The 20,404-nt window shown below is 47.2% G+C and overlaps 1 protein-coding gene across 2 annotated transcripts in view; it reads right to left on the reverse strand.

Annotated features, from left to right (window-relative positions):
• LOC120046194 (unconventional myosin-Id-like) overlaps positions 1-20,404 on the reverse strand; it is a 111,298-nt gene that overhangs the window by 48,635 nt on the left and 42,259 nt on the right. For both annotated transcript variants that reach the window (XM_038991222.1, XM_038991223.1), the window contains exons 12-15: positions 2,481-2,551; positions 1,568-1,642; positions 1,262-1,394; positions 714-880 (exon numbers count right to left, since the gene is read on the reverse strand). In XM_038991222.1, the coding sequence (XP_038847150.1) occupies positions 714-880; positions 1,262-1,394; positions 1,568-1,642; positions 2,481-2,551 (446 nt within the window). The remainder of the gene's footprint in view (positions 1-713; positions 881-1,261; positions 1,395-1,567; positions 1,643-2,480; positions 2,552-20,404) is intronic.

Below are 20,404 nucleotides of genomic sequence, written 5' to 3' on the forward strand. Positions count from 1 at the left end.
TGTTAGTAGGAGAACTGCTGTACATAAAATAATATCATAGTATCATGGTAGAGACAAATGGTTGGGAATGTTCAGTCTATACTGGTGAATGGATTGAAAACAGAGGCAGGAAGTAGTGAGGGTCATAGTCTCAATACAACTCATCACAGAGCTTGTTGTCCCAACTGAATTGCAGTGCGTCGACTGAATTCGATGAAAAGGAAATTCATTAAATACATCCACTGTGTTACAAGGCCGTTCCTAGTCAAGGGCACAGGAACATTGTGTTGGTGGGGAAGTATCAAATCAATTGTCTGGGACATTGGCTAAACAACACCTTAATACCGGACAGCAGGAAGTAACAAGATAAGGATGAGGTAGGTAGGGAGAAAGGATGACGTTGCCCCTAGCCAATGATCTTATGCAGGGGTGGGCATCTTGTTCAGGCTCTTGTTCCAGCCCAGTTATAACACAGGTCCCGTAACAACATCTTGTAATGAAATCACACACATCATCATGTATTTTTTGCACTTCGCACAATGCTTTAGCACTATGAAAACGTCCCTCTGACGGTAAGAGTGCTGATCTAAGATCAGGATCACAACTTTTAGATCATAATGAATAAGATTACATGGACAGGAGAGACTTAATCCTAAATCAGCACTAGTCTGAGAAGCTTTTTGAATACGGCCCTGATTCTACTTCTACCCGGGAGACGGGGTGGAAGCTCGTACCTCTGGAGGAAGCGGGCGTACTCCTGACGGTTGGCGAATCCGGCGCGGCGTACACGGACGTTCTCCAGTAGGCCTAGGTACTCGACCTGGTGGCGACAACGCTCGTGCTCGAACAGCAGGGGCGACTTGACGTCGTTGGGCTTGATGCAGCGCACGTAGTAGGGCTCCTACAGGCACACACACGCCACAGTAAGGGGACACATCATTGGCTACTATGGGGTTCGTCAGAAAGTGGCACAGAACACTGACAACAAGTCAATAGTGTAACATGGCTTTACCTCCTGGTCTCCTGTCTATTATCTACACTGATGTGGAAGAACGGGAAACGGGAAAGCTAATTCCTATAGGATACCCAACATGTTTTTTCACCTATCCTGTGAGTTCACATTTGTGTAATTTTGGAGGAGAGGAGCTGAGGAAAGAAAACCACTTTAGACGTTGAAATACACACGCACACACACACACACCAGCCAAATCAGTAGTACAAACAGAAAATTGGAAGTTGTTGGCCAATGAAATAGTTTCCCGGCGGTGGCCGCGCCCTTCACCTTGCAAGCCAGGTTCTCCACCAATGCGATCATGGAGTTCTTAAAGAGGGTGGCGGCCGTTAGGGGTCGTTTGGTGACCTCAGTGATCCTCAGCTTGCCCTCCGGCCACATCACCTCCAGCACTGGGTTGGAGCTACGGAGAGAGAGAAAGAGAGATAGAGGAGGAGAGGAACAGAGAGAGGAGAAGATTGTTCATCAGTTCATCATTGTAGGTGCTGCTGTTCTGTTTTTTGAAGGCTACTGCGGTGTCATGTGAGGGGAATAGGGGGAGAGGAGAGGGGATAGCAGGTGTGTGTTAAGTCTCACCTGTTGTACAGTAGCCTTTTGAAGTCCTGGAAGAGAGTGTCCTTGTTCTTGTCGATGAAGCCAACCACAGAGTACCTGTGTAAATACAAAAGCGCACACACACACACACACACACACACACACACACACACACACACACACACACACACACACACACACACACACACACACACACACACACACAAACCTCTTGATCATCTTTTTCTGACACTAAGACCGTCTTAAAACTTGCATCACCGAAGACGGTGCATACAAATGACAACAGCGTCTCCTAAACCCTACTCAGAAACGATTCAAATGGATGAATCACAGAATAATTACAGAACAAATCCTCTGTTTCCAGTCTGAGACAGTGGAAGAGTAGGAGCCATCTGTGGTACTCAGTAAGACCCAGGGGAAACTGGCCCATTACACCCCTTACTCTACAGTATCAGCCTGCATCTCAAATAGCACCCTATTCCCTATATAGTGCACTCCTTTTGGCCAGAACCCATTGACCAGAGACCTACAGTATGGGCCCTGGTCAAAGATAGTGCACTATCTAGGGAATAGGGTGCCATTTGGGATGCAGAGAGTCTCAAATTTGAGTGCTCCCTGAACCAATTAGGCTACGCTGCAGGAGGCAGAGTCCATGGTTATTATAATGGTCTCATCTTTAAAGCCATATAATATGTTAACTATGGGGAGTTAGCTAGAGCTGCTGGGCTGGACAGGCATGCAGGCACTGAGGATGGTTGACACACTGTAGCATACAAAGCTTGTGATTTGGTTGATAGTGTTTGATGATCTCACGCTGTTGTACTGATTAGGGTATTAAGAGAACATAGTGAAGTGCAATGAACTCACTACTGTCGCCACAGTGACTTTTAGCCGAGAGTGTTCCATACAGTACACCACCGCAACGGTTACTTACACGACATTCCCTGCATAGTGCCGGACACGGAAATCTCTGTCAAACTCCAAACTCTTGTCTGTCGGGGAGAGCTGAGGATGGAGAGAGATAAAGAGAGAGAGACAGAGAAAGAGGGAGAAAGAGAGAGAAATTGAGTAACGCAAACCGGGGGAAGTCGGGACTAGTAATCTAGTAGCTCCCATGCAGAGGAGATAAAAAGATGGGGCAATTTACTCTAATATCAAAGATATCTGTTTTCATATGTGCTATGCTCAGTTTTTCTTTACTGGAAAGTTGCCTCCCCAGATATAACATAGTGTATACCATTAGAGAGGAACAGAAGCAGCATCCCCAGATGAGAGAGAGAGGAAATCTGTGCACATAAAATATGAATGAGCTATGTGTGGTGCTGCAGGAACTCATGTGGATGGCTGTATGTAGGCCAGTGGTGCCGCAGGAACTCATGTGGATGGCTGTATGTAGGCCAGTGGTGCCGCAGGAACTCATGTGGATGGCTGTATGTAGGCCAGTGGTGCTGCAGAAACTCATGTGGATGGCTGTATGTAGGCCAGTGGTGCCGCAGGAACTCATGTGGATGGTTGTATGTAGGCCAGTGGTGCCGCAGGAACTCATGTGGATGGCTGTATTTAGGCCAGTGGTGCTGCAGGAACTCATGTGGATGGCTGTATGTAGGCCAGTGGTGCTGCAGGAACTCATGTGGATGGTTGTATGTAGGCCAGTGGTGCTGCAGGAACTTATGTGGATGGCTGTATGTAGGCCAGTGGTGCTGCAGGAACTCATGTGGATGGCTGTATTTAGGCCAGTGGTGCTGCAGGAACTCATGTGGATGGCTGTATTTAGGCCAGTGGTGCTGCAGGAACTCATGTGGATGGCTGTATGTAGGCCAGTGGTGCTGCAGAAACTCATGTGGATGGCTGTATGTAGACCAGTGGTGCCGCAGGAACTTATGTGGATGGCTGTATGTAGGCCAGTGGTGCCGCAGGAACTCATGTGGATGGCTGTATGTAGGCCAGTGGTGCTGCAGGAACTCATGTGGATGGCTGTATGTAGGCCAGTGGTGACGCAGGAACTAATGTGGATGGCTGTATGTAGGCCAGTGGTGCTGCAGGAACTAATGTGGATGGCTGTATGTAGGCCAGTGGTGCCGCAGGAACTCATGTGGATGGCTGTATGTAGGCCAGTGGTGACGCAGGAACTAATGTGGATGGCTGTATGTAGGCCAGTGGTGCCGCAGGAACTCATGTGGATGGTTGTATGTAGGCCAGTGGTGCTGCAGGAACTCATGTGGATGGCTGTATGTAGGCCAGTGGTGCTGCAGGAACTCATGTGGATGGTTGTATGTAGGCCAGTGGTGCTGCAGGAACTTATGTGGATGGCTGTATGTAGGCCAGTGGTGCTGCAGGAACTCATGTGGATGGCTGTATTTAGGCCAGTGGTGCTGCAGGAACTCATGTGGATGGCTGTATTTAGGCCAGTGGTGCTGCAGGAACTCATGTGGATGGCTGTATGTAGGCCAGTGGTGCTGCAGAAACTCATGTGGATGGCTGTATGTAGACCAGTGGTGCCGCAGGAACTTATGTGGATGGCTGTATGTAGGCCAGTGGTGCCGCAGGAACTCATGTGGATGGCTGTATGTAGGCCAGTGGTGCTGCAGGAACTCATGTGGATGGCTGTATGTAGGCCAGTGGTGACGCAGGAACTAATGTGGATGGCTGTATGTAGGCCAGTGGTGCTGCAGGAACTAATGTGGATGGCTGTATGTAGGCCAGTGGTGCCGCAGGAACTCATGTGGATGGCTGTATGTAGGCCAGTGGTGACGCAGGAACTAATGTGGATGGCTGTATGTAGGCCAGTGGTGCTGCAGGAACTCATGTGGATGGCTGTATGTAGGCCAGTGGTGCTGCAGGAACTCATGTGGATGGCTGTATGTAGGCCAGTGGTGCTGCAGGAACTCATGTGGATGGCTGTATGTAGGCCAGTGGTGCTGCAGGAACTCATGTGGATGGCTGTATGTAGGCCAGTGGTGCTGCAGGAACTCATGTGGATGGCTGTATGTAGGCCAGTGGTGACGCAGGAACTAATGTGGATGGCTGTATGTAGGCCAGTGGTGCTGCAGGAACTAATGTGGATGGCTGTATGTAGGCCAGTGGTGCCGCAGGAACTCATGTGGATGGCTGTATGTAGGCCAGTGGTGACGCAGGAACTAATGTGGATGGCTGTATGTAGGCCAGTGGTGCTGCAGGAACTCATGTGGATGGCTGTATGTAGGCCAGTGGTGCCGCAGGAACTCATGTGGATGGCTGTATGTAGGCCAGTGGTGCTGCAGGAACTCATGTGGATGGCTGTATGTAGGCCAGTGGTGCTGCAAGAACTCATGTGGATGGCTGTATGTAGGCCAGTGGTGCTGCAGCAACTCATGTGGATGGCTGTATGTAGGCCAGTGGTGCTGCAGGAACTCATGTGGATGGTTGTATGTAGGCCAGTGGTGACGCAGGAACTAATGTGGATGGCTGTATGTAGGCCAGTGGTGCTGCAGGAACTCATGTGGATGGCTGTATGTAGGCCAGTGGTGACGCAGGAACTCATGTGGATGGCTGTATGTAGACCAGTGGTGCCGCAGGAACTTATGTGGATGGCTGTATGTAGGCCAGTGGTGCCGCAGGAACTCATGTGGATGGCTGTATGTAGGCCAGTGGTGCCGCAGGAACTCATGTGGATGGCTGTATGTAGGCCAGTGGTGCTGCAGGAACTCATGTGGATGGCTGTATGTAGGCCAGTGGTGCTGCAGGAACTCATGTGGATGGCTGTATGTAGGCCAGTGGTGCTGCAGGAACTCATGTGGATGGCTGTATGTAGGCCAGTGGTGCTGCAAGAACTCATGTGGATGGCTGTATGTAGGCCAGTGGTGCTGCAGGAACTCATGTGGATGGTTGTATGTAGGCCAGTGGTGACGCAGGAACTAATGTGGATGGCTGTATGTAGGCCAGTGGTGCTGCAGGAACTCATGTGGATGGCTGTATGTAGGCCAGTGGTGCCGCAGGAACTCATGTGGATGGCTGTATGTAGGCCAGTGGTGCTGCAGGAACTCATGTGGATGGCTGTATGTAGGCCAGTGGTGCTGCAAGAACTCATGTGGATGGCTGTATGTAGGCCAGTGGTGCTGCAGCAACTCATGTGGATGGCTGTATGTAGGCCAGTGGTGCTGCAGGAACTCATGTGGATGGTTGTATGTAGGCCAGTGGTGACGCAGGAACTAATGTGGATGGCTGTATGTAGGCCAGTGGTGCTGCAGGAACTCATGTGGATGGCTGTATGTAGGCCAGTGGTGACGCAGGAACTCATGTGGATGGCTGTATGTAGACCAGTGGTGCCGCAGGAACTTATGTGGATGGCTGTATGTAGGCCAGTGGTGCCGCAGGAACTCATGTGGATGGCTGTATGTAGGCCAGTGGTGCCGCAGGAACTCATGTGGATGGCTGTATGTAGGCCAGTGGTGCTGCAGGAACTCATGTGGATGGCTGTATGTAGGCCAGTGGTGCTGCAGGAACTCATGTGGATGGCTGTATGTAGGCCAGTGGTGCTGCAGGAACTCATGTGGATGGCTGTATGTAGGCCAGTGGTGCTGCAAGAACTCATGTGGATGGCTGTATGTAGGCCAGTGGTGCTGCAGGAACTCATGTGGATGGTTGTATGTAGGCCAGTGGTGACGCAGGAACTAATGTGGATGGCTGTATGTAGGCCAGTGGTGCTGCAGGAACTCATGTGGATGGCTGTATGTAGGCCAGTGGTGCCGCAGGAACTCATGTGGATGGCTGTATGTAGGCCAGTGGTGCTGCAGGAACTCATGTGGATGGCTGTATGTAGGCCAGTGGTGCTGCAGGAACTCATGTGGATGGCTGTATGTAGGCCAGTGGTGGAGTGCAGTGAGGAGAGAAACGTAGCGTGACAGGAAATGCAGAGGTCTGCCGCAGTCCTCTGCAAACTCTGTAATGAGCCTGTGTGTGTATACCTGACTGTATGTGTGTGCGTACCTGTTTGTGTGTGTCTATATATACATCCATCCATCCATCCATGTTTGTACATCTGTGTGTTGATGTGTGTGACTGCGTCAGTGGTATATTGGTGTGCTACTGTAGAGTAGCTCGTGTGTCTGGTGACAGGGAGAGGACACCCTAGACAGCCCTGTGGCATGGTGGGAGTAGCATTATACAGTGGGTTTCATAAGTATTCACCCCCCTTGGATTTCTTCACATTTTTATTGTGTTACAAAGTGGGATTAAAATGGATTTAATTGTCATTTTTATCAACGATCTACACAAAATACTCTCATATTGGTTTTTTTGTATTGAAAAATCAAACACTAATATACCTTGATTAGATAAGTGTTTAACCCTCTGAGTCAATACATATTAGGAACAGCTTTGGCAGCGATTAAAGCTGGGAGTCTTCTTGGGTGAGTCTCTAAGCTTTGCACAACTGGATTGTGAAATATTTTACCATTATTATTTTCAAAATTCTTCAAGCTCTGTCAAAGTGTTGGGGATCATAGCTAAACAGCCATTTTTAAGTCTTGTCATAGATTTTCAAGCAGATTTAATTCAAAACTGTAACTTGGCCACTCAGGAACATTCACTGTCTTCTTAGTAAGCAACTAGTGTAGATTTGGCCTTTTGTTGGAGGTTATTGTCCTGCTGAAAGGTGAATTCCTCTCCCGCTCCTGTATCTTTGTTGTGTCTGGGTGGTTTAATACATCATCCACAGCATAACCATTAACGGGACCATGCTTAAAGAGATATTCAATGTCTGATTTGTTATTGTTACCCATCTACCAATCACTGCCCTCCTTCATGAGGCTTTCAAAAAGCTCCCAGGTCTTTGTAGTTGAATCTGTGATTGAATTCAATACTTGACTGAGGGACCTTACATATGTTGTATGCATGGAGGACAGAGGAAGGAGTAGTCATTCAAAAATAATATCAACCCCTATGTAACATATTATCTCACACAGAGAGAGAGAGTGTGCCTGAGTCATCGAGCGGAGAGAGAATAGAGTGCCTGAGTCATCGAGCAGAGAGAGAATAGAGAGCCTGAGTCATCGAGCAGAGAGAGAATAGAGAGCCTGAGTCATCGAGCAGAGAGAGAATAGAGAGCCTGAGTCATCGAGCAGAGAGAGAATAGAGAGCCTGAGTGATCGAGCGGAGAGAGAATAGAGAGCCTGAGTCATCGAGCGGAGAGAGAATAGAGTGCCTGAGTCATCGAGCGGAGAGAGAATAGAGAGCCTGAGTGATCGAGCAGAGAGAGAATAGAGAGCCTGAGTGATCGAGCAGAGAGAGAATAGAGAGCCTGAGTGATCGAGCAGAGAGAGAATAGAGAGCCTGAGTGATCGAGCGGAGAGAGAATAGAGAGCCTGAGTGATCGAGCGGAGAGAGAATAGAGAGCCTGAGTGATCGAGCGGAGAGAGAATAGAGAGCCTGAGTGATCGAGCGGAGAGAGAATAGAGAGCCTGAGTGATCGAGCGGAGAGAGAATAGAGTGCCTGAGTGATCGAGCGGAGAGAGAATAGAGAGCCTGAGTGATCGAGCGGAGAGAGAATAGAGAGCCTGAGTGATCGAGCGGAGAGAGAATAGAGAGCCTGAGTGATCGAGCAGAGAGAGAATAGAGAGCCTGAGTGATCGAGCGGAGAGAGAATAGAGAGCCTGAGTGATCGAGCAGAGAGAGCCTGAGTGATCGAGCAGAGAGAGAATAGAGAGCCTGAGTCATCGAGCAGAGAGAGAATAGAGAGCATGAGTGCCTGAGTCACCAAGCAGAGAGAGTATAGAGAGCCTGAGTGATCGAGCGGAGAGAGAATAGAGTGCCTGAGTGATCAAGCGGAGAGAGAATAGAGTGCCTGAGTGATCAAGCGGAGAGAGAATAGAGTGCCTGAGTGATCGAGCGGAGAGAGAATAGAGAGCCTGAGTGATCGAGCGGAGAGAGAATAGAGAGCCTGAGTGATCGAGCGGAGAGAGAATAGAGATCCTGAGTCATCGAGCAGAGAGAGTATAGAGAGCATGAGTGCCTGAGTCACAAAGCAGAGAGAGTATAGAGAGCCTGAGTCATCGAGCGGAGAGAGAATAGAGAGCCTGAGTGATCGAGCAGAGAGAGAATAGAGAGCCTGAGTGATCGAGCGGAGAGAGAATAGAGAGCCTGAGTCATCGAGCAGAGAGAGAATAGAGAGCCTGAGTGCCTGAGTCACCGAGCGGAGAGAGAATAGAGAGTCTGAGTCATCGAGCAGAGAGAGAATAGAGAGCCTGAGTGCCTGAGTCATCGAGCAGAGAGAGAATAGAGATCCTGAGTCATCGAGCAGAGAGAGAATAGAGATCCTGAGTCATCGAGCAGAGAGAGTATAGAGAGCATGAGTGCCTGAGTCACAAAGCAGAGAGAGTATAGAGAGCCTGAGTCATCGAGCGGAGAGAGAATAGAGAGCCTGAGTGATCGAGCAGAGAGAGAATAGAGAGCCTGAGTGATCGAGCGGAGAGAGAATAGAGTGCCTGAGTGATCGAGCGGAGAGAAAATAGAGAGCCTGAGTGATCGAGCGGAGAGAGAATAGAGTGCCTGAGTGATCGAGCAGAGAGAATAGAGAGCCTGAGTGATCGAGCAGAGAGAATAGAGAGCCTGAGTGATCGAGCAGAGAGAGAATAGAGAGCCTGAGTCATCGAGCAGAGAGAGAATAGAGATCCTGAGTGCCTGAGTCATCGAGCGGAGAGAGAATAGAGATCCTGAGTCATCGAGCGGAGAGAGAATAGAGATCCTGAGTCATCGAGCAGAGAGAGAATAGAGATCCTGAGTCACCGAGCGGAGAGAGAATAGAGAGCCTGAGTGCCTGAGTCATCGAGCGGAGAGAGAATAGAGATCCTGAGTCATCGAGCAGAGAGAGTATAGAGAGCATGAGTGCCTGAGTCACCAAGCAGAGAGAGTATAGAGAGCCTGAGTTATCGAGCAGAGAGAGTATAGAGAGCCTGAGTCATCGAGCGGAGAGCTCACACACACCAAAGGAAGAAGAGAAAGTCCCTGCAGATGGGAGTGAGGATGTTGTTAACGAGAGAACAACTCACAGGCAGCAAACTGTGGAGGAAAGTATACACGTCGCTGTGTGACCGCATTCAAATTCCTATTCAAAGCGTTGAAAATGTAACATATTATCCATAGCAGAAATACTTCAGTGGAGCGGTGATAGGGAATTGATCCATGAAGGGCCCCGTGCTCTATACAGGCCAGTACCGCCAGCCAGCCAACCTGGCAGCTGGACATACAGCCATCTAGCCAGACAGACAGACGGAGGCTGCTGGAAGCCACCTTGTCCTCATCTATCACAATAAGTCCCCCTCCACGCACACTGCCAGCTATACTATTACAACCTCTCTCTCTCTCTCTCTAGCCTAACGCCTACTGTATATCAGATGAGAAAGAGGGGGGGATACCGTGCAAGGGAGATACAACAGAAGGTTTAGAGAGAGGTAGAAAATAAAGAGAGAGGGGGACAAAACGATGGAAAGTAAAGGGGGTGAGAAAAGGACAGAGATACGCGAGGTGGAACAAAGCGGGTATGAGGGGAGACAGAGCGAGAAAGAAATAAGCCTGAAGCGAGAGGGGATACAGCAGAACACCTTCAAATGACTGGAACAGAAAGGAGAGAGAAGACGGAGGTAGTGTTATGAGCAGGGGGGGGGGGGGGGGGGGGGTATTGGGTTCTTCACAGGTAGATATAGGACAAATAGAACATATAACACATCAGGTGGATCCAAAACAGGTGCTGAACAAGTATACTGTGCCTATTTACACAGTCATGTGTACACAGACTGTAATCATTGGCATAAGTTCCCTTGCCTTTTGCGTCTTTTAGTTCCACATTCATTCCTCGGAGAACGACGCTGCACATGTACACAAAAGCACCGAACGTTCTCGGATTGAAACAGTACGTGAGCATGGAGGCCATTCATATCTGTACAACTCAGAGAAACTGGCCTCATGCATTTGTAATCACAATAAGGCGATGGCCTGGTGTGTAAATGGGTGAACAGCTTTATGGCAGAGACCCCTTCTGATCACCCCAACACCTGCTGTCCCTCGTCCTCCTGCCCAAATCTCGCCCTCCCTCCAGCATCTCTCCTCTCCTCTGCCACCTCCACCCTGTTCACCACCTGTGCCTCACTCGCCCGCCCGCTGACTAAGCTGGCACCTGTCGGGTAAACACGCCAGGCGGGCCGACTGACTGGCTCCAAACTGGTCAATCACTCACCACAGGAGCCAATCAGGACACAGGGAGATGGACGGTGCGGTTTCACGCCCACTGCACTCGCTGCAGCTGTCATGGTATTTACTCTCTCACTACATAACCTCTTTAGACTGCAGATGATTACTTTATAAAAACAGAAACAGACATACACTGACTACACCAAACATTAGGAACACCTTCCCAATATTGAGTAGCAATACCATTTTGCCCTCAGAACAGCCTCAATTCGTCAGGAAATGTACTCTATAAGGTGTCACAAGTGTTCCACAGGGATGCTGGCCCATGTTGACTCCAATGCTTCCCACGGTTGTGTTAAGTTGGCTGGATGTCCTTTGGGTGGTGGACCATTCTCGATAAACACGGGAAACTGTTGGGCGTGAAAAGCCCAGCAGCGTTGCAGTTCTTGACACAAGCCGGTGCAAGCTCTGAATGGCACACGTACACAATATATGTCTCAATTGTCTCAAGGCTTAAAAATCCATCTTTAACCTGTCTCATCCTCTGATTGAAGTGGATTTAACAGGTGACATCAATAAGGGATCATAGCTTTCACCTGGATTCACCTGGTCAGTCTATGTCATGGAAGGAGCAGGTGTTCATAATGTTTTGGACCCTCAGTGGATGAACTAGGCACCCACTTCTAGGACTAGTTCAAACGTGATATCAAGAGTATGATGCATTGAGAGGTAAAAAGACATTGCGTTGGAACCGGAGAACTTGCGAAGCTTTCTCGCTGTCTCCCAGACGTGAATGAGAGCACTCTAGACATCCTTCCTTCCTGCCTCTCCAGTGCTTGTGTTGTAAACAAACTAGAGCCCATGAACAGCAGGACCATGCTATTAGCATCACATGGTGTATGCTAGGGTAATCACTTAACGACGGCCTGCCGCTGCCTCTGCATGCATGCACACACACGCACACGCACACGCACGCACACAGCATCCTATGCTGCATCTGAACAGAGACGGCAAAGAGCAGGATCAGAAGGTGGATAGAAGAGAAAGGGGGGAGGAGGGGGATGAGGGAGAGGAGGGAGAGGTAGTGTGTGTGTCAAATAAAATAGGATTTGTCACATGCTTCGTAAACAACAGGTGTAGACGAACATTGAAATGCTTACTTACGGCCCTTCCCAACAATGCAGAGAGAAACATACAAAAATAATAAATACACAATTGGTAACGATAACTTGGCTATATACACGGGGTACCAGTACTGAGTCAATGTGGTAATTGAGGTAATTGAGGTAAAAGTGACTAGGCAACATAATAGATAATGAGCAGTAGCAGCAACGTATGTGATGAGTCAAAATAGTTAGCACAAAAGGGAGTCAAATGCAGATAGTCGGGGTAGCTACTTGTTGAACTATTTAGCCATCTTATGGCAGAAGCTGTTCAGGGTCCTGTTGGTTCCAGACTTCGGCAAGCGGCATCGGTACCGCTTGCCGTGCGGTAGCTGAGAGAACAGTCTATGACGTGGGTGGTTTGAGACAATTTTTAGGGCCTCAAACACCGGCAGTTGCCATACCAAGCGGTGATGCAGCCAGTGAAGATGCTCTCAATGGTGCAGCTGTAGAACTTTTTGAGGATCTGAGAGCCATGACAAATCTTTTCATCCTCATGATAGGGGAAGAGGTGTTGTCGTGCGACCACGTTAATTCCTTAGTGATGTAGAAAAGTAGCCCCTAAAAATAATGAATTCCTAGCATATATATAAAGACATGGTATTTCAGGGGTACGACCTCACAAAGTGCACAAGAGAAGGCGGAGAGCAAATTGGGAGATACGAAATTTGAGTATGGTATCAACTAGTCTGGCTGACACCTAACTTGAAGCCCTCGTTACTTCAGAGTCCTGAAAGGCTATTTTGACGTTGTCGGCACGATGTGTTCATAATCAAGGGGCGGTGCTTTTTTACTGATTGGGTCTCCTCTGTGTCTTTCTCACTTAAACACCCACATGGACAGCCACACACAGCCCCCAGAGTGCCGCCCCCTTCCAATACAACTGTTGGAATATCAACTCCCTTCTTCGCGAATACTGCACTAACAACAGACTCCTGTCCAGACCAGCGTGTCACAGCTGTCCCTCGCTGTGTACCACATCAGCCAAGCTGAGTATCGACATCACCAAGTACAAGGAGAAGCAGGGAAGAGTTTCCCAAAACTTTATATAGCTAGAACAACTGCAGTACGTTTAAAACGTCTTCAAAGTTCTATTATACAGTTGTCAGTAAGTAACCACTCCTGGCACACCACAAAGAGGAAGTAACCACTCCTGGCACACCACAAAGAGGAAGTAACCACTCCTGGCACACCACAAAGAGGAAGTAACCACTCCTGGCACACCACAAAGAGGAAGTAACCACTCCTGGCACACCACACAGAGGAAGTAACCACTCCTGGCACACCACAAAGAGGAAGTAACCACTCCTCGCACACCACAAAGAGGAAGTAACCACTCCTCGCACACCACAAAGAGGGATGCCGTGATCACACTACAGAGGCAAAAAACCATCCACCTAAACGTCCTGGCCCATCATAGTCCCATTATATCAATTACATCCAGTAGTTTTATCTAAGCGAGAGGTCTGTTTTAACTTCTTTGTGATAGGGGGCAGCATTTTCACTTTTGGATGAATTGCGTGCCCATAGTGAACTGCCTCCTACGCTGTCCCATATGCTAATATATGCATATTATTATTATTATTGGATATAAAACACTCTGAAGTTTCTAAAACTGTTTGAATTATGTCTGTGAGTATAACAGAACTCATATGGCAGGCAAAAACCTGAGAAAACATCCAAACAGGAAGTGAGAATTCTGAGGCTGGTCGATGTTCAACTCATCGCCTATTCAATTCCCTGTAAGATATGGATCTGTTTGCACTTCCTACGCCTTCCAATAGATGTCAACAGTCTGTAGAACGTGGAATGAAGCCTCTACTGTGATGTTGAGCCGGATGGGAGGTGTTTCAGTCATTGGTCTGGCAGAATGCCAGTTCCTGGTCACGCGCGTTCCAAACGATATCGTCTTGCTTTCCATAACTTCTAGAGACACAAAGGAATTCTCCGATTGGAACGTTATTGGATAGTTATGATAACAACATCCTGAAGATTGATTCTCTACTTAGTTTGACCAGTTTATTCGACCTGTTATATAATTTTTCTAAGTTTTCGTCCGAGTTCGCCTGCATCTGCGCGAACGGTTGGACATGTGCACTAAACATGCTAGCAAAAGTAGCTACTTAGACATAAGTAATGGACATTATCGAACAAAACAACGATTTATTGTGGAACGAGGATTCCTGGGAGTGCATTCTGATGAAGATCATCAAAGGGAATATTTATGATGTAATTTCGTATTTCTGTTGACTCCAACATGGCGGAGAAATTATGTTATATCTGAGCGCCGTCTCAGATTATTGCATGGTGAGCTTTTTCCGTAAAGTTTTTTTGAAATCTGACACAGCGGTTGCATTAAGAACAAGTGTATCTTTAATTCTATGTAAAACATGTATCTTTCATAAAAGTTTATGATGAGTATTTCTGTTATTTGACGTGGCTCTCTGCAATTTCTCCGGATATTTTGGAGGCATTTCTGAACATGGCGCCAATGTAAACCAAGATTTGTGGATATAAATATGCACATTATCGAACAAAACATAAATGTATTGTGTAACATGATGTTCTATGGGTGTCATCTGATGAAGATCATCAAAGGTTAGTGATTCATTTTATCTCTATTTCTGCTTTTTGTGACTACTATCTTTGGCTGAGAAAATGGCTGTGTTTTTCTGTGGCTATGTACTGAGCTAACAAAATCGTTTGGTGTGCTTTCGCCGTAAATCCTTTTTGAAATCAGACATGTTGGCTGGATTCACAAAATGTGTAGCTTTAATTTGGTGTCTTTCATGTGTGATTTCATGAAAGATTGATTTTTATAGTAATATATTTGAATTTGGCACACTACATTTTTCTGGCTTTTGGCCAAGTGGGATGCTACCGTGCCACATATCCCAGAGAAGTTAACAACCCAGCTCCAACCACCCCTTGATTCATACATAAACAGCCCTGACAAGACTGAAAACCAATAACAGGGATATTTAAAAAGGGATATTTTCATTAGACAACATAACAAGTCTCTAGGTCTGGAAGAGCTTAAAAGCCAAAATGCGCCTGAAGACTCCGCCACTGATCAAGACGCTTCTTCGTTTCCACTTTCTCTCTGATCTGGAGTGTGAGGTCTTTGCCAAGGGGTGTAACAGTGTGTGTGTGTGTGTCAGAGTGTTTACGGGGTGACAGTCAGCCAGGAGAAGAGAGAAACTTGGTGTCTAGCAGCTCTAGGTCTTCTTCATAAAAAAATAGGGTGACAACATTAGTGCTGACAGACAGTGCAGATCTTATAACAGTCTAATCCACTATTATAGCACTGCTTCTCTCGCTCTCTCCCTCTTTCTTACACCCACCCTCTCACATCCCTCACTCCCTCACTCAATAGCCTTTCTCACCCCCCTCTCTCTCCTCCATCTCTGACAAGCTCTCTGTCTCCCTCATCTTTATACACATCCCCCACTGGCTGTCACACATCCCCCCTGCCTGCCCCCCCCCCCCACTCCCTCTGTCACACATCCCCCCACTCCCTCTGTCACACATCCCCCCACTCCCTCTGTCACACATCCCCCCACTCCCTCTGTCACACATCCCCCCACTCCCTCTGTCACACATCCCCCCACTCCCTCTGTCACATCCCCCCACTCCCTCTGTCACACATCACAATTCTCACACTCACTTGAGAAGATCTACAACAAAAACTGCAATGTTAAAAAACTGCCCGAGGTCCTTCAAGTCTGCAGAGTCTGGGCCCACTGAACCTGGCAGCCGTGAACATGTCGAAAGTTTTCGAGCAGAGCTGCTTGTAGAGTATGGGACGTGAAGCGTGAAACTAAAAATGTATCCCTCCAATGCACCAGGGATGAGCCTTAGAGCATTTTCACGTATGCTTTTGCAATAAATACCACTTTTAAAAGTAGCCTTAGAGTTTTTTCCCCCCTCCTGATAACAATGAGAGTCAAGCATTTTTACTACCAAATCTTCTCCACTGGAGTCTATGGGGACAGTGTACACTAGCACACACCAAATAAAACAAAATGTTATTAATCACATGCGCCGAATACAACAGGTGCAGACCTTACAGTGAAATGCTTACTTACAGGCCCTAACCAACAATGCAGTTTAAAAAATACGAATAAGAATAAGAAATAAGTCATTAATGAGCAGCAGTAAAATAACAATAGCGAGACTATATACAGAGGGTACCGGTACAGAGTCAATCTAACCGGGCACCGGTTAGTCAAGGTAATCGAGGTAATATGTACAGTTGAAGTCGGAAGTTTACATACACCTTAGCCAAATACATTTAAACTCAGTTTTTCACAATTCCTGACATTTAATGCTAGTACAAATTCCCTGTCTTAGGTCAGTTAGGATCACCACTTTATTTTAAGAATGTGAAATGTCAGAATAATAGTAGAGAATTATTTCAGCTTTTATTTATTTGATCACATTCTCAGTGGGTCAGAAGTTTAGTAGCATTGTCTTTAAATTGTTTAACTTGGGTCAAACGTTTCGGGTAGCCTTCCACAAGCTTCCCACAATAAGTTGGGGGAATTTTGTCCCATTCCTCCTGATAGAGCTGGTGTAACTGACTCAGGTTTGTAGCTTTGTATGCGTCTCTGTGTGTGGAGTAAAGGTGGTCTAGAGTTGTTTTCCGCTCTGGTTGCACATTTAACACACTGATAGAAATTTAGGAGTGGAACCCGGTGTGGTCGTTCTACTGCAATAGCCCATCCGTTACAAGGATCGACGAGTTGTGCGTTCCGAGATGCCGTTCTGCGTAATTATTTGCCTGTTTGTGGCCCGCCTGTTAGCTTGCACGATTCTTGCCATTCTACTTCGACCTCTTTCATCAATGAGCTGTTTTCACCCACAGGACTGCCGCCGGCTGGATGTTTTTTTGTTTGTCGCACCATTCTCTGTAAACCCTAGCCTAGACACTGTGATGCACGAAAAGCCCAGGAGGGCAGCCATTTCTGAGATACTGGATCCGGTGCGCTTTGCATTGACGATCATACCACGCTCAAAGTCGCTTAAGTCACTTGTTTTGCCCGTTCTAATGTTCAATCGAACAGTAACTGAATGCCTCAATGCCTGTCTGTCTGCTTTATATAGCAAGCCACAGCCACGTGATTCACTGTCTGAAGGAGCAATCAATCCTCATGAACAGGGTGGGTGTACCTAATAAACTGGCTGTTGAGTGTATGTATCTCTATTATGCGTGAGAATACTTTGGAACAGATTTCCAGCTGATTTGCTGGTGTATTTACAGTCTTTTATGTCAAACAAGAAAACTTTGTGGGGCAAATAAAATCAACTGGCTGCCAATTGGGGAACCCTGCCATAGAGAAACAGCTAAGGTGTTGACACATAACACAGTCTAGGAAGTTGAGGGTAAAACAACCTGGTTGTTAGTGATAGGTCCTCTATCTTCACCTTGTGCCTCCCCTCCTCTCCATCTGTTCCTCTTGTTATGATTCTGTCTTTTCCATTCTCTTCTCCCTCCCTCCCTCCCTCCCTCCCTCCCTCCCTCCCTCCCTCCCTCCCTCCCTCCCTCCCTCCCTCCCTCCCTCCAACACCCATGCCAGCGCAGCAAGACACCAACTCCATTGACTCCCATTGGCTGCCAGTGACATCACTGGGGGCAGAGTGTTGAGTCAGATTGAGAAACGAGTGCTGGGCTGATGCTTGTCTCCCTCTTGTGGTCCACTGAGTGAAATACTACCCTGTAAAAGGCAGCCTTCTGAGCCACTGGTGAACAGATGTGCAGGTCAATTAGTTTATCTTAGTCTGGTGGTGTACAATGACTTTAATGCCAATTAGACTTTAAACAGGATTTGATGGATCTGATAATTGAAACGTACCAAATTATACTGTATAGGTCTCGTCTTATGTTTTAAAATACTACTCCTCCTCTGTTCCTCTGGTGATGTAGAGGTTAGCCCCCAGAAGCTGTAGCCCCCAGTACCACACCTATTCCCCAGAAGCTCTAATTTGTTGACTTCTGTAACTGTAAAAGCCTTGGTTTCATGCATGTTAACATCAGAAGCCTCCTCCCTAAGTTTGTTTTATTCACTGCTTTAGCACACTCCGCCAACCCTGATGTCCTAGCCGTGTCTGAATCCTGGCTTAGGAAGACCACTTAAAATGCAGAAATGTCCATTCCCAACTACAACATTTTCCATCAAGATAGAACTGCCAAAGGGGGCGGAGACGCAATCTACTGCAGAGATAGCCTGCAGAGTTCTGTCATGCTATCCAGGTCTGTGCCCAAACAGTTCGAGCTTCTACTTTTAAAAATCCACCTTTCCAGAAATAAGTCTCTCACTGTTGCCGCTTGTTATAGACCCCCCTCAGCCCCCAGCTGTGCCCTGGACACCATATGTTAATTGATTGCCCCGATTTATCTTCAGAGTTCGTACTGTTAGGTGACCTAAACTGGGATATGCTTAACACCCCGGCCGTCCTACAATCTAAGCTAGATGCCCTCAATCTCACACATATTATCAAGGAACCTACCTAGCCTGTTCAACTTCTTTTCGTATCGCCTGAGATCCCTAAAGATTGGAAAGCTGCCGCGGTCATCCCCATCTTCAAAGGGGAAGACATTCTAGACCCAAACTGTGACAGACCTATATCTATCCTGCCCTGCCTTTCTAAAGTCTTCGAAAGCCAAGTTAACAAACAGATCACCGACCATTTCGAATCCCACCGTACCTTCTCCGCTATGCAATCTGGTTTCCCGAGCTGGCCATGGGTGCACCTCAGCCACGCTCAAGGTCCTAAACGATATCATAACCGCTATCGATAAAAGACAGTACTGTGCAGCCGTCTTCATCGACCTGGCCAAGGCTTTCAACTCTGTCAATCACCGCATTCTTATCGGCAGACTCAATAGCCTTGGCTTCTCAAATGACTGCCTCGCCTGGTTCACCAACTACTTCTCTGATAGAGTTCAGTGTGTCAAATCGGAGGGCCTGTTGTCCGGACCTCTGGCAGTCTCTATGGGGTGCCACAGGGTTCAATTCTCAGGCCGACTCTTTTCTCTGTATATATCAATGTCGCTCTTGCTGCGGGTGATTCTCTGATTCTGTATACATCTGACCCTTCTTTAGACACTGTGTTAACAAACCTCCAGACGAGCTTCAATGCCATACAACTCTCCTTCCGTGGCCTCCAACTAATCTTAAATGCTAGTAAAACTAAATGCATACTCTTCAACCGATCGCTGCCCACACCCGCTCGCCTAGCATCACTACTCTGGACGGTTCTGACTTATGTGGACAACTACAAATACCTAGGTCTCTGGTTAGACTGTAAACTCTCCTTCCAGATTCACATTAAGCATCTCCAATCCAAAATTAAATCTAGAATCGGCTTCCTATTTAGCAACAAAGCCTCCTTCACTCATGCTGCTAAACACACCCTCGTAAAACTGACCATCCTACCGATCCTTGACATTCGGCGATGTCATTTACAAATAGCCTCCAACACTCTCCTCAGCAAATTGGATGTAGTCTATCACAGTGCCAACAGTTTTGTCACCAAAGCCCCATATACTACCCACCACTGGGTAGTATATGCTATCGTTGGCTGGCCCTCGCTTCATATTTGTCGCCAAACCCACTGGCTCCAGGTCATCTATAAGTCTTTGCTAGGTAAAGCCCCACCTTATCTCAGCTCACTGGTCACCATAGCAACACCCACCCGTAGCACGCGCGCCAGCAGGTATATTTCACTGGTCACCCCCAAAGCCAACACCTCCTTTGGCTGCCTTTCCTTCCAGTTCTCTGCTGCTAGAACTGGAACGAATTGCAAAAAAAAAAATCACTGAAGCTGGAGACTTATATCTCCCTCATAAACTTTAAGCATCAGCTGTCAGAGCCGCTTACCGATCACTGCACCTGTACACAGCCCATCTGTAAATAGCCTACCCAACTACCTCATCCATATTGTTGTTTATTTTTGCTCTTTTGCACCCCTGTATCTCTACTTGCACATCATCATCTGCACATCTATCACTCCAGTGTTAATGCTAAATTGTCATTATTTCACCACTATGGCCTATTTATTTCCTTACCACCCTAATCTTACTACATTTGGACACACTGTATATAGATTTTTCTATTGTGTTATTGACTGTACGTTTGTTTATCCCATGTGTGTAACTCGGTGTTGTTGTTTTTGTCGCACTGCTTTGCTTTATCTTGGCCAGGTCGCAGTTGTAAATGAGAACTTGTTCTCAACTGGCCTACCTGGTTAAATAAAGGTGCCTTTTTTTTTTATATATATAAAAATAAAAAATAAAAAATATCACTGGGCTTGGTTGTTGCATTACTTTAGCATTACTTTATAATTGCCGAGAGCAAGCCTTTAAAATCACACATGTTTTGTAATCGCTAATGTTGTCCTAAAGTTACCACTACGCCATGTGGAAAGAAGAAACCCATTGGTGCATCAAGCCTAGTGTGATCATATCCATGTGTCCACATTGTTGGGGTGAATTCCACTTTCAATTCAGTCAATACTGGAAATGAATAAA

The sequence above is a fragment of the Salvelinus namaycush genome, chromosome 4, assembly GCF_016432855.1.
Source record: "Salvelinus namaycush isolate Seneca chromosome 4, SaNama_1.0, whole genome shotgun sequence".
Lineage (NCBI taxonomy): Eukaryota > Metazoa > Chordata > Actinopteri > Salmoniformes > Salmonidae > Salvelinus > Salvelinus namaycush.